At 39.9% G+C, this 13,337-nt stretch overlaps 1 protein-coding gene across 5 annotated transcripts in view; it reads left to right on the forward strand.

Annotated features, from left to right (window-relative positions):
- Nucleotides 1-2,614: 2,614 nt before the first annotated feature.
- AKT3 (AKT serine/threonine kinase 3) overlaps nucleotides 2,615-13,337 on the forward strand; it is a 281,775-nt gene continuing 271,052 nt past the window's right edge. For 3 of the 5 annotated variants that reach the window (XR_011560999.1, XM_070768861.1, XM_070768864.1), the window contains exons 1-2: nucleotides 2,710-2,848; nucleotides 13,138-13,298. Coding sequence is in view for 3 of the 5 variants with exons in the window: in XM_070768861.1 (XP_070624962.1) it covers nucleotides 13,253-13,298 (46 nt within the window). In the remaining 2 variants the exon portion in view is untranslated. The other 2 variants (XM_070768863.1, XM_070768862.1) reach the window with 2 other exon arrangements.

Consider the following 13,337-nt stretch of genomic DNA (forward strand, 5'->3'; position numbering starts at 1 on the left):
ATTACAGAAGTGGATGAAACTACCATAGTAGAACAAAACACAGAAGAAATAAAACTACAACTTTTTAAATACTTGAAGCCTAGAGTACATAATCCATGGCAGTCTATACAATATTTACTTTTAGGTTGTAATCCGGTTAAGATTTAACCCAATCTGAAGAGACTGAGAAAAAATTTGAGCCAGTATGGCTAGCTTCCCTCATAGCTCAGTTGGTAAAGAATCTGCCTGCAATGCAGGAGACCTGGGTTCGATTCCCTGGGTTGGGAAGATTCCCCTGGCGAAGGAACTGGCAACCCACTCCAGTATTCTTGCCTAGAGAATCCCCATGGACAGAGGAGGCTGGTAGGCTACAGTCCATGGGGTCGCAAGAGTCCGACACGACTTAGCGATTAAACCACCACCATGGCTCATAAGACAAATTTGATTCTCAGAAATACGTTGATGTTAAAATTGGAAATAAAATTGCAGTTGATCAGAGACATCTGGCAATTCAGAATATCACAAGTCTCAGAGTTAAGTATTTAAGAGAGCTTTCAAAACACTCTTTATAACTCTGGTGTCATAGGGACTATTTTCTTAAAAATAAAAAGTGACTTGGGTTATTATAGAATAAAAATCTGACTCATTTTTGTTAATCTCAAGCAAGAAATTTTTAATGAAATCACTTTACCAGTAGGGACTGTTAGAGGTCTGATAATTATGGCAATAAATTATATACTTTTTATACACAGATAAGCTGAATAGAGAGGCTTCCCAGGTGGCTCAGTGGTAAAGAATCTGCCTGCCAAGGCCGGAGATGCAATTTTGAGACTCAGGTTCCATCCCTGAGTCAGGAAGTTCCCCTGGAGAAGAAAATGGCAACCCAGTATTCTTGCCTGGAAAATTTCATGGACAGAGGAGCCTAAAGGATAGAGTGTATATTTATTAATCAGTTCATGATGTGCTGGGAAATATGGGAAAAGGAGAAAGGCAGCAATTGAGGACTTTTACTCTTGAGTAGACTGTACATCTTAAAAAAGCATGTTTTATTCTGAAACTGTCAAGTGTAGTGTTTCCTTTGCAAATGGGGAAAATTGATCTTAAAAGCCCTTTCTTTCCTTATTAGGTTAGGTTCCATACTCCTGTCCACGATCCCAATAGATGTGCCTTTCACAACAGATGTCGACACAGATGTATAAATACAACTCCCTATGTAAATACCAGGGGTATAGTGTAAAAGAATGATTACCATCCCAGTGCTGTCAGGAAATGGAAAAAGCACAGTAGTAAGTGCCCTTCAGAAGCAGTAAGTCTTCTACAGAAAGAGCCCAAAAGCACTACCAAGAATCTTGCATTGGAAGAAATAGCAGGTACATCAACAAGGATAGCGTCACATGGTGAAATAATATGATTTTTTCCAAGTGTTCTAGAAGCAACAATATGTGGCGTCAGAAAGAGTAAACTTTCATAACTTTCTGGAGTATGATGTATGGTTAAAAAAAAAAAGGCCATTTTGTGAAGGGAAAAAAAAAAAAAAACCCAAACAAAACTATCTCCTTTGTAAACATTCTCAGAAGCCATGAACTTCAAAAGAAAGCAATGCTTTCTTCGTAGTGAATGCAATACATCATGGCCTCCTCAAAGTCAATGAAAACTATATACTATCTCTAAAAAATGTGAAATTTTAAGGTTGAATCCTAGCTACTGCAAGGTGTACACCATGTGTGGTGGTTACTGCTTACAGGAAGCGCTGGGATGGCTCTTTCGAGAGAGGTGTTCTAGGACTGGACGGTAAGGTCTCCCGCTCTGTACTGACCCCAGAGGTGCAGAGGGGTGGGGTCGCTACTCGCCTAGCTGCTAGTTTTCGGGGGCGCGCCCCTACAGGGAACCGCCCATCTCTGGGGCCTCAGGTCCCGGCCCTCTAGCTCCCGGCCTGACCTCCCCCAAGCTGCGGCGGGCGGGAGGAGAAGCCCCGGGCTCGGCTGCTAGCGGAGAGCAGAAGAGCCTCCCCTCCCGGGCCTCGGGTGCCTGCCGCACGCCACGAGGGCGCGGGGGAAACCCACAACTTCCCGCCTAGGAACGACGCCCCGCTCCTGGCTCCGGCTGGGGGGTGTTCTCGCGAGAGGAGAGGGGGCGCTGGCCGCCGCGGGCTCGGGGGCTCGGGGAAGCCCGCGGACGGGGGCCCGCGGGGAGGGGGCAGAGGCGGCGGGCCGGCTGGGGACGCGGGGAAGCCGCTCCCGCCAGTCGCCGAGCGCCAGCCCCTGACGTCAGGAGTTTTCCTCAAAGTCAACAACAAGCCCCGCGGCGGCGGCGAGAGCTGATCGCGGCCGCCCCAGCGGGAGGAGGGGGCGGGGAGGCGGCGGCGGCCCCCCCCCCCCCCCCCGCAGCGGGGCGCGGCCCTAGAGGAGGCCGCAGACCCCCGACCCGCGCCGGGCCGCCAGGCCCTCTCAGAGCCTCCGCCCGCCGCCGCCTCGCCTCGCCCGCGCGACCCGGCCCCCGCCCGAGCGGAGTTTTCTGGTGATGAATTGAATTTGTAGCCGAGATCCGATTCCCACGTAGAGTCTCCGCCCCCTCCCCCCCGCCGCCTCCCTCCTCCCGCCGCCGCCGCCGCCGCCGCCGCCGCCGCCTCCCGCTCCAGCTCCGCGGCCCGGCCGGCTCCCTCCCTCCCTCCCCTGCAGCCCGCCGCCTGCCCTCCCGCCGGCCACACCGGGCTCCAGGGGGGCCAGAGGCTCTGCGGGGTGGGGGGAGGACAGGAGGGGAGGAGGAGGGAGGGGGACCCCCGAGTCGCCCCCTCTCCTCCCCCCGCCCCCCGGCTGCATCCTCCGCCGCCGCCCGAGCAGCTGCGGGGCCGCCGCCGCCGCCTTTGCAGGTAACAGCCACCGCCCCCCCCCCCCCCCAACTCTCGCCCTCTCCCCGCCGCGCCTGCACTCCCCCCGGGGTCCCCCTCGGGCGCGGGTGGTGGTGGGTGAATGAGGTGGGGGCGTCCGGCTTGTCACCGCGCCGGGGGCGTGGGCGTGGGGCTGGATCGCCGGGGGCTGGGGTGAGGGATGCGGGTGCGGAGGCCGGGGATGCCCGGCGCGGGCGGACCGCACCCCTCACTTTGCGGGGGAAGCCGGGGCGGCGGTGCGCGGGGGCCGGGGAGGGTGTTCCCGGCCTAGCGGTGCGGTCCGGGTCTGGGCCGCCCTGGCCCGGCGCCTCCGGTCTCGCTCGCTCTGCGCCACTCTCGCTCCCGCCCCTCACCCTCCCCGCCGGCCGGCGGCGTGGGGAGGGGGCCCGGCTCGGCCTGGGGGTGGCGGCGGGGTTATGTAACGCGGGGAGCGCCGGTGTCAGGGCGTTTGGGTGGGGGAGGGGGCTGTCTGCGCGTGGGTGGGGGAAGGCAGGGATGCGACGGCTCCCCGGGGTCTTGTTCTCCACCCCACCCCCCCGCCGCCGCTGCCGCCAGCGCACAGGAAGAGACGGCACTGGTGGGGTGGGGGGTGTGTGGGAGTGGGGAACGTGCTTGTCTGTGTTTTTAATAGTAGTGGGTTTTGATCCGCTCGGGAGTTGTGTGCTAAGAATAGAAATGTGCGGAAGATGCTGGCTTTGGCGGATCCAGTGATGCTGTCGCTGCTGGCGGCGGCGGCGGCGGCTCTGGCTGCAAGTAAACAAACCAGCCTCTTCCTCGTCCACCTCCTCCTCCTGCGCATCGGTCTGCATCAGCCATGATGCTGGTGGGGCCGTTCTGAGCCCAGAGTTGAAGCGGAGCCGGTTGCTGTGTGCACCCAGACTCCTAGGCGGGGTCACCCCTTGTTTGGGATTTCCCGGGATTCTGCAGTTAGGCTCGATTGAATTTCTTTGGGGCCAGGTTTTCGATACCGGTATTTACTGTTTATCTTCTGAAAGCAGAGGAAATGCTTACCCATAAGTCAAGGCTGGGATACTCACGTTACTTCCATCAAAATAATGTTATGAAAGTGACACCAACACGTTCCACCAGTGTGGTAATTGATCGAAAGCCCAGTAGTTTGTAATTGATAAACGTTTCCAAATAGAAATTCAACAGTGAAACCTATGTATCTATAGTAATTACTCGTGTTGATAAAACGTTCACTTTTTTAGTTCATCGTGACGCTGAAGAATGTGAAATAATGACTTTTTTTTGTAGTTAATACGTTGTCAGCTGCCTGACATCAATTTAGATGTATGTTTCATCTTTGGTAAAGTATGGTCTTATAATATCTTTCAGTGCACTATAAATCATTAAACAACTGTTGGGCTTTGGTTTTGGTGAAAAGTCATTAAATTAGGTTATAGATTGTTGGAAAACAGTTGAAAAAGCCAAAGGAGAAAGAATCCTATGAAGATGGTTTAGGAAACTCTGTCTTCAGAACTTGTTATTGTGAAATATGTATAAATGAATAAGAATATTCCAGGAGGTAGATATTCCAGGAGGTAGTTGTCTAAAACGTGAAGACAACTTTTATTGGCGTATCTACTTACTAGTATTACTAGTTTTCCAAGGTATACGACAGAATGCACAATTATTTGTAAGATATATGTCGGGACTGTAGATTTTTTTTCTTTTGCACATACATAATCTAGACTTTGAAAGTTTACTAGTGAGACTGTATTTGACGGTCTGCTTTTTGTTTTTCTCACTAAAGTTTACCCCACTATCTTTGGTTAGTTTGAGCTTTTAATTTTATAGTGAAGAAAGTGCATGTATCACATGACTGAGACAACATTGGAAGTTAGAGACCAATAAAGAGTTTAGTTTTGTGTTTGTATTGTGTATTTGCAGTATATAGTATGTTTTCATAGAGTGTTTAAAAACTAATATCGTGTCTAAAGTCATTCTGCAAAAAAATTTATGAAACTATTATTTGTATTCATCTTGTCCCATACTCCTAGCCTTTCTGTAATGATTACTTTAGTGAATTGTTTTCCAACTTAAAATTAATTTTTACTTTGACTCTTGAAGTTGTGTGTTTAAAATTATTACTTTGGATGTTTTTGTTTATGTAACTTTAATGGCTGTAAAGTATTTTAAATAAGATTTCTTTCATTCATTCATTGAACAAGTACTGGAGTGTTGGCTGTGTGGTAGGGACTGATTTGATCGAAAACTTTTACTATTTACATTTCATCCAGAAGATCACTACTATTAGTGAATTTGTTTTCAGAATCACTGCAAATCTAAACATGTTTTGGCTAAACGTATGGAACAAATGTACTTAGTATAGAGTCTTGTGCAAAGTAAGGATTTAAGGTTTTTTAAATTCTAGCTCTCTAAACATGAGACCTTCTTACAAAAAACTCAATGGAAACTTTAAACTATTTAGGTTTCTTTAGAAAGAGGAACTGGTTTTACAAATTGATTTTGTGGAAGTTTAGAATTTACTTAAACTTTGCATAGTTTATGAAAAGATGGTTAGACTTTGTTGTTACAGCTTTCAGTACTAGACTTCACCCTTGTGAAGATAAGGCAGTTATTGTTAATGATGTGTTAATTGGATTTTTTAGCATGATTTGATAGGATCTAGTCTTTATACTGTGATTAAGTTTCAAGCACTAAAAAATACTTAATTTAGAACCATTAGCTTTGAATATCGTAAAATGCAGGGCATTTCATATTGACCAAATCTATCCTGTAGTTTGACTTGGTTTTTATTTTTAATATAAAATATAATTAATGCACATGATTAATTTTTGTAGATTTGTATTTATTTAAATTACTTAAAATTTCTGTTTTCCCCTCTGGGTTTTAGAGTGTGCATCAGTGTTCTAAATCTTGGTTTCATACAGCTTGTACTTTCCTGTAGTTTCCTTAATCGTTTTATGATAACTTAAATATTTCATCATGGTCTTTTACGTGTGATAAGAGCTGGATTCAGTTTAGAGTTAACAGGAGCCAGTGCCTGATGAACGCTTGCATGTTCCAGGCACTGTTTTATGTGCTTAACATGTATAAATGCATTTAATCATCATAATAGCCTGTTACACTTCTGAAAGAGATTTTCATAGGAAAAAACACCTTTCTCGCATTGTGAAATTTTTGTTTCATTTGAACCTTCTTAGTTTTAAAACACATCTTTTAGTGTTTTCCTAACCTGTTTATATCTATTATTAGAGTTCACAGTGACAATGCTAAATTTCACTAATGTAGTACAATAAAATTTACACAGAAATCAAGACAATATGATTTGATTATCATTTTATATCAAGTCATATGTAAAAAAGCTATATTGACTGATCCACAACATTTTTTTTTCATTTTTTTCAAATGCCAAATTAAATGTTTCAGGTGTTTACATGTTTTATTCTAAGCACTATAGTCTTTGAACATGTTAGATGTAAACATTTCCTTTACCAGAAAATCTTCAAATAATAGTCAGTATGTAAATTAATTTATGCTTCTTGACCTGTAGATTTCATAGTTTTTTTTCTTTTCAATTCTCTGGTTATATTTATTTATCACCAGTTACAGATATTTCACATTTATATATGGGTATATGTTGCTAATATTCAGAAGGAAAAGTAAAAAAATACTGGAAGAAATCACTTAGAGATTTTCAAATGAGAATTTTTCTTTATATTAATTGAAAAAGTCTCTGACTATATTTGGGAGTCTAGGGGAGGAGAGGGGGAGAAAGATATTTTTTCCAGTATTGGCATTTAGTCCAAATTTTTGTCTGAGTGAACTTGATGTTTGAATGTTTTATTAACGTTTTGAGGACTGGAAGTGTGTATAATCAGGATACTGTCACCTAAGATGGCATCTATAAGTGAAATAGGTACTTAGTAGTTTTGAACTTGAAGAACTATAAATAAGAGCTATTTACAGTTCATCTAGTGCTACACTTTTGTTTTTATGGCTAAGGAAACTGAGGCACAGAGAATTAAAGGACCTTATACAGCATCACTCTGGGTGGGGCAGAGTTGGGAACAGGGACCCAAGTTTCCTACCCTGCCCTGTGCTCTTTCTAATGCACCACTGAGATGAACTTTGTTACAGAATTCTATACCTACTGCTTAATTCTCAGTTTAATCAGGAGTAAAATCTGTCAGGCTGATTAATGGCATTTGTGTGTGTGTGTGTGTGTGTGGGTGGGTGCTTTTTGTTTTATAATCAGGAAGGTTCCCAAGTCAGAGTTAGGAAGGATTTTACGTGTATATTAAAAAAATATGGCCAACCATGCAACTGAGATTCTTTTAGTAACAACCTTCATCCTGTCCATTGGTCATTATGTAAGTGCTTTCATCTAGAGACAAGCCACATTTTATATTAAAAATGTAGGGGTGAATTTGTCAGTAGCTTGTTCAGTGGTTTAGGAGAACCAAAGGAATCCAGTAAGCATTTTCTTAGTTGTTTCAAATTAAAATATTGACTATATTACCCAGTACAAGTTGCTGTTTTTAATTTGATTAATAATGGATATGTTGGTTGAAATGATACTCAAATGCCCTGAACAGGGATAAGAAAGAGGGCAGAAATGGTTTATGGTTTTGTATACATATTTCAAAGTTTATAAAGTTGATTATTAAGAATTGGCAATTTAAAATAACTGATATTTTGTGTGAAAGTTAGAAATCTTGCCTATGCTTATTCAGGTATTTCCCCATAGTGTGAAACAGTGAAGATATCTATATAGAAAGAGTTTAAAGAAAATCCACAGAGTATATTACAATCTGAAGAGAAGAAAGGTATCCAAAGTATATAGTTTGTACTGTTCATTTCCCTATATGATATCTTTTTAGCAGGATAGCAACTCATAAAAGGACAGACTTTGAAAAGGAGATCAAGTTACCTTGAATTTCCTTTCCACTCCAGTATTTTTCCTTTCCCTCAAATCCTTTTGAATGTTTCATGTAGTCTTATGTATTTATTACGGCATATATTAGTTTCACCTATTTCTTAGAATCAGTATATACCATAGAAGTATATTGTGGTTACCCTTGACCATCATTTGTTTTTCAAAGTAGAAACTTTCTATTGTGTTTGGACATCAATTCTTCATTAGTTTAATTTGGCTAGCATATCTAAAAGTATATTAAAAATGTGGGTACAGAGCAAGTATATTCTGGATAGTATTAAGTATACCCAAATGTATAGTAGTTTTAGGGCTTTTCTGATGGCTCAGTGAGTGAAGAATCCACCTGTGATGCAGAAGACACAGGAGATGTGGGTTCGATCCTTGGATCAGGAAGATCCTCTGCAGGAGGAAACGGGAACCCACTCCAGTATTCTTGCCTGGAGAATCCCATGCGGGCTACGGTCCATGGGGTCACAGAGAGTCCACTTGACTGAGCATGCCCAAGCTCAATAATATAGTAGTTTATAGAAGGTTGTATTACAACCTATTAACCTATGAATTTTATTCTTTATAAAGAAGAATTGCTAGGGGTGCTTTTTAACTTTATGTTAACCTACTTTTAGTCTTCTGTTATAATCTGTGATGCAGTAGTTATATTTAAATTTTAATTTATTTGAAAACATGTTTTATTGGACTTCTGAAATATGTTATAGAAAAAATGTTCAGAACTGTTCACAAATGTTGCACATATTTTTGAGAGTTCATATTTTGTTACTTTATAGAAAGTATACCAAACTGATAGAAGACTTGAATTGCTTCTTGTCACTTGTCATTACTTTGTTATGGTAACTGTAAAGAAATAATGTTATCATTATTGGTTGGTTATGGTCTTCTTAAGTTCAAAATTGTAGATGTGGTAACTACTGCACAGATTTGTTTTTAGAGTTAATTGAGAAAATGGATGTGAAAGCACTTTGATAAATTATTTTAGGTTTGGAAAACATTTTTAAAATATTTTGTTTAGCTTGGCCCTTGTATACTCAGTTTAGTTCTTGTCACAGAGTAGATAATCAGTACATATTTATTGACTGAATAAACATAGGGATGTGTGTTTATTATGTGTTATACACACACACACACACACACACACAATTTCTTGAGTCTTTCTCAGCATTAAGGTCTTTTCCAATGAGTCAGCTCTTTGCATCAGGTGGCCAAAGTATTGGAGTTTCACCTTCAGCATCAATCCTTCCAATGATTATTAATGAATAGGGAAGAATATTTATTATAACTTTAATTTTTTTTATGTAGGTTCTTCTATAATGTTTAAGTTCAGGTTTTTTTTTGTTGTGGCTTCATACCATTCTGTTTGTCAACTTAGAATTTTAGTTCGCTTCATCTTAATTCGTTATCTAAAGCTGCATCTCTTTTCTTTCAGTCATCCATCTATTCATTCATTTACTCCATATTTGTTAAGCATCTCTTATGTGCTAGGAAGCATCAAATTGCTTTACTAAATAATAATGCTATTGAATGAGATAAAAGATGTGAAAATGTTTTGTAAATTGTAAAATGAATTTAAAATATTATTATCAAAATCTCAGATAATTTTGTATGAAAATGCTTCTAGTGTAACTAAATGTGTAAATTCTGAATTGAATCTACCAAGAATTTTGAATGAAATTTTTCATAAGAATGGGAAAAATTAGATATGCAATATGTTTAAAAGAAAAATAAGCCAAATTTTGTTGCAATAGCTCATTGGACAGAACAGATTTCTAGAGAAGTAGTTACTGTAGGAGGAGGTAAAGTTCACTCTACCTTAGCAAACAGATTCCAAACCTAAAGTACAGCCCAGCATTTAGCAGATTAGTGTTTTTAATAACATGTAAGACTTGAGTGGGAGAGCGTGTTCGACTTGGTGCAAGAGTGTTGCCACTGCAGGAAAAGTAAATCAAAGACTATGGTTAACTGCATGAGAGTCAATGCCATTGGTTCTGCATTAAAGACAGTGTTTATTTCTAGCTTATTGATCATAATTCTAGAGTAAAATTACCTTTAAGCGACTTTTAAATTGTTTTTGAAGTATGTATCATTTTAGCCAGTAGAGACCCAGGAGCAGTTTTAAAGCTGAAAATTATGATTTTGGGTAGAACTTGGTGGTAATATTTTAAGATGTAGTATGGATAAAGCCATGTGTGTACTGCCTGGGTTGACTGGCCCTGTTGAAGATGATAAATTTTGTCCTATTAATTTAATATACATTTAAAAAGTTTAAATATATAGGCACTGGTAAACATCTTTATTTAGAAAACTCGTTTTTGGAAGCAATTTCTTTATAAAACTAAATTCATTAATTTGGGGTTAATCTGAGTATTTCAGTCTATTTTTTTGTCCTGATGAGGCTGTGCTAGTGGAAAGTGTGTGCCTGTTTCTGTCGTCTTGATTCTCATAAAGTAGCTGTGTTATGTTGGGCAAGATGCTTTATTTGTCTTGACTTCTTTTTTCTCAGCTGTGAGATGAAGGTGCCTTCTAGCTTAGAGTCTAACAATGAAATGTACACCTAAGAAAACAGAATCAATTTTGAAAATACTTTTGTTTTTCTAGTGTTTTATGTAAGGGTATGACAATGCAGATTATTCTAATAGGAAAATATTTATGTTTATTGATGTGTTTTGTTTGTTTGTTTATTTACTAAGTGTTGGTCGAGGATCTCTTTCTTTTCCAATCCCAAGGATGTTAAGATAATGAATTTTTGTTTACCCAGAGTATATAGTTTAATAGTTAGAAACCAAGGATGATTAATAGATGTGATGCCCCTTGTTATAAGTATGACCAAAGAAGGTCTAAGTGCAGTTCTTCTAAAGACATCATTAGTGTCCCTAATATTTAACTTCCTTATACAGTTGACCCTTGACCAGAGCTGGGGTGGGGGAAGCGCCCCACCCCAACCTCAGTGTCAAAAATCTGCCTACTGCTATCTCTGCCTCAAAAACAAAGGAATTGATAAATGACTCATCCAGGGGCAGGAAGCTGACAGTTTGGATAAAATAAAGATTCTTAGTTCTTTTGATTCCACATGTTTGTGATCTCTAATTGAACACAAACTTTTCCTCACACTTGGGTAACTTGAAGATCTGTAAAATGAAGATGCAAGTAGTATATTTCTTTTGGGGAAAAAAAAAATCTACATATAAGTGGACCTGCACAGTTCAAACCCATGTTGTTCAAGGGTTAATCGTAATTATGTTGTATAAGGAGTTAACCCTTTCAGTTATCTAGCTCCATATTAAGTAGCCAGCTGATCATGTTGCGTTCTTAAGGAAGTTACGGAAATCAAATTAAAATGATGTTTTGATTCTTTACCGAAAGCTTTTTTGTTTTTTTACCTGTTTTTAATGGTGAAATCAGTCTTGTCTTGAATTATGTGGTCATTTCCTATGGCTGTTTGTCACAGTGTGTTCCCTTGGATTTCAATGAATGTTACTAAGGAAAAAAAAAAAAAGCCTTGTGTGTTCAAATAAGTTTAGGATTTGCTGAGATAAATAAGATTATACATGATGTATTTTATACCTTTAATATGGTAATAGTGATGTTTCAAGAGAATGACATGGTTTATAGAATTTCCCAAACTTGTTTGACCAAATAAAAATTTTTTTTCTTCTTTTAACCCTCTTTTTCTTCTTATTTTTCTGGAATTTCCCTTTTATTCTGTCAGACATGTTTTGGAAAAATACACCAAGATTCTAGTATTCCTTTTGACTCTGTGCAGTAGTTAGACTGGAATGATTTTGAGGACAGTCTCGGTCCAGCCTGACATGACAGGGGTGGTCTTCTTTTCAGCCACACAAACTTTGTCACGCTCTCTTGAGAGAATGGTAGTCTTAATTCCTGATTGCTAGATGATTAGGCTCTGTACTTAATGCGCATTGGAAAAAGAACTATAATTCATTTCAGTACTAGCTAGGAAGTCTAACCTTGAACTTATTCCTATGCACTATTTATCAAAGTCATATTTGAGAAAATATTGGGTTGACCAGAAAGTTTGTTTGGGTTTTTCCCTAAGATGTTACAGAAAAACTCAAACTTTTTGGCCAATCCAATAGTATAATTCTATATACTCCATCCGTTTTTTCTGGTTATCTAAAATGTATACCTTGGTTCCTGTATCATGTTTCTTGGTCCCTTTTTGTGGAGCTGCTTTAACTCAATTATATCTTGACATTTTTCCTTTTAGATTGAGAGAGACAAGAACTAGCCTGTAAAACTCATTGCTGTATGTATGTGAGGATATTTTTGAGGACTTTTTGTTTATTACACTACAAGGTCTCTTATAAAGATCCACGGGTTAAATTTCAGATTTTTGTCCCAGGAAAAATTTTCTTCTGAACAACATTTTTTCTTTTAAAAAATATTTATGGATACTGTAAATAATGAAACTGATTTTATTTCCTTATTTGCATTGCTTCCTGAAAGCTTCATGTTAAATTTGTGGTCCATCTTTCACAAATATGTAGATTTTTACTCTGGTGGCTTTTTATCTTTGCTAAAGTCAAAGAATGTGGGCTTCAGAATCAGATTGCGTTCAGCTCTTGGTGCCACCATTCACGAATTGTATTTAAATCTGGGAATCAGCTTAATCTCTGTAAGCCTCAATTTCCCCATCTGCGAAATGTAATCGTGCCCTCATAGGGTTGTCGTGAAGATTACCAGAGAATAATTGATATTACAGTTCTCGACATGTCTTTAATACTCCATACCTTTTCCCACTTTCATCTTCCCTATGTTTCAATTCACCTACTTTAAAAAATAATTGATTTTATAATATTTATAATATTTTATTTCTTGTAATCTACCTAAGATATTTCTTGGAACAAGGCAGAATAAGCATACATAAATGTTGGTTTCTTAGCACATTGTTTTTTACATAAAATCTAGCAATTAAAAACTTTCACAATTGCTTTGCCATAACTGTTTCAAAATTTACTGAGATTTTGAAACTAAACGTACGTGAAGATTTACTTTTAGCCTGTCTCACTTTCATTTTCTTCCCCTTTCACCTCAAACACCCATCATCAAGTCAATTTTCTGTACTCTGAGTAGATATGACAGTGGTTAAGACATTTTTTTTTGTTGAAACCTCTTAGGTTAAAAGTTTCACTATCATTTGAAATCTGTCACAAGACCAGAGAAGTGCATTCATTGTAAAACTACTTAATAAATAGGTTCCGCAGTTTGAAGAGCTAGACTTTTATGTGAGGTCAGGTCAGTTGAAGACATTTACAAAGAATTAGTTGTTTGTTATTGCTATGTGAGTTGCAAGAATGGAAAAAAAAGAAATTCTTTCTTCAATACTTCCTTCCAGGCTGAGTCATCACTAGAGAGTGGGAAGGGCAGCAGCAGCAGCAGAGAATCCAAACCCCAAAGCTGGTATCATAAAGTACCATTTCTCCAAGTTGGGGGCTCAGCGGGGAGCCATCATGAGCGATGTTACCATTGTGAAAGAAGGTTGGGTTCAGAAGAGGGGTAAGTGTTCAACGGAACTGAAAACAATATGGTTGGTAA

The sequence above is a fragment of the Bos indicus genome, chromosome 16, assembly GCF_029378745.1.
Source record: "Bos indicus isolate NIAB-ARS_2022 breed Sahiwal x Tharparkar chromosome 16, NIAB-ARS_B.indTharparkar_mat_pri_1.0, whole genome shotgun sequence".
Taxonomy (NCBI): Eukaryota; Metazoa; Chordata; class Mammalia; order Artiodactyla; family Bovidae; genus Bos; species Bos indicus.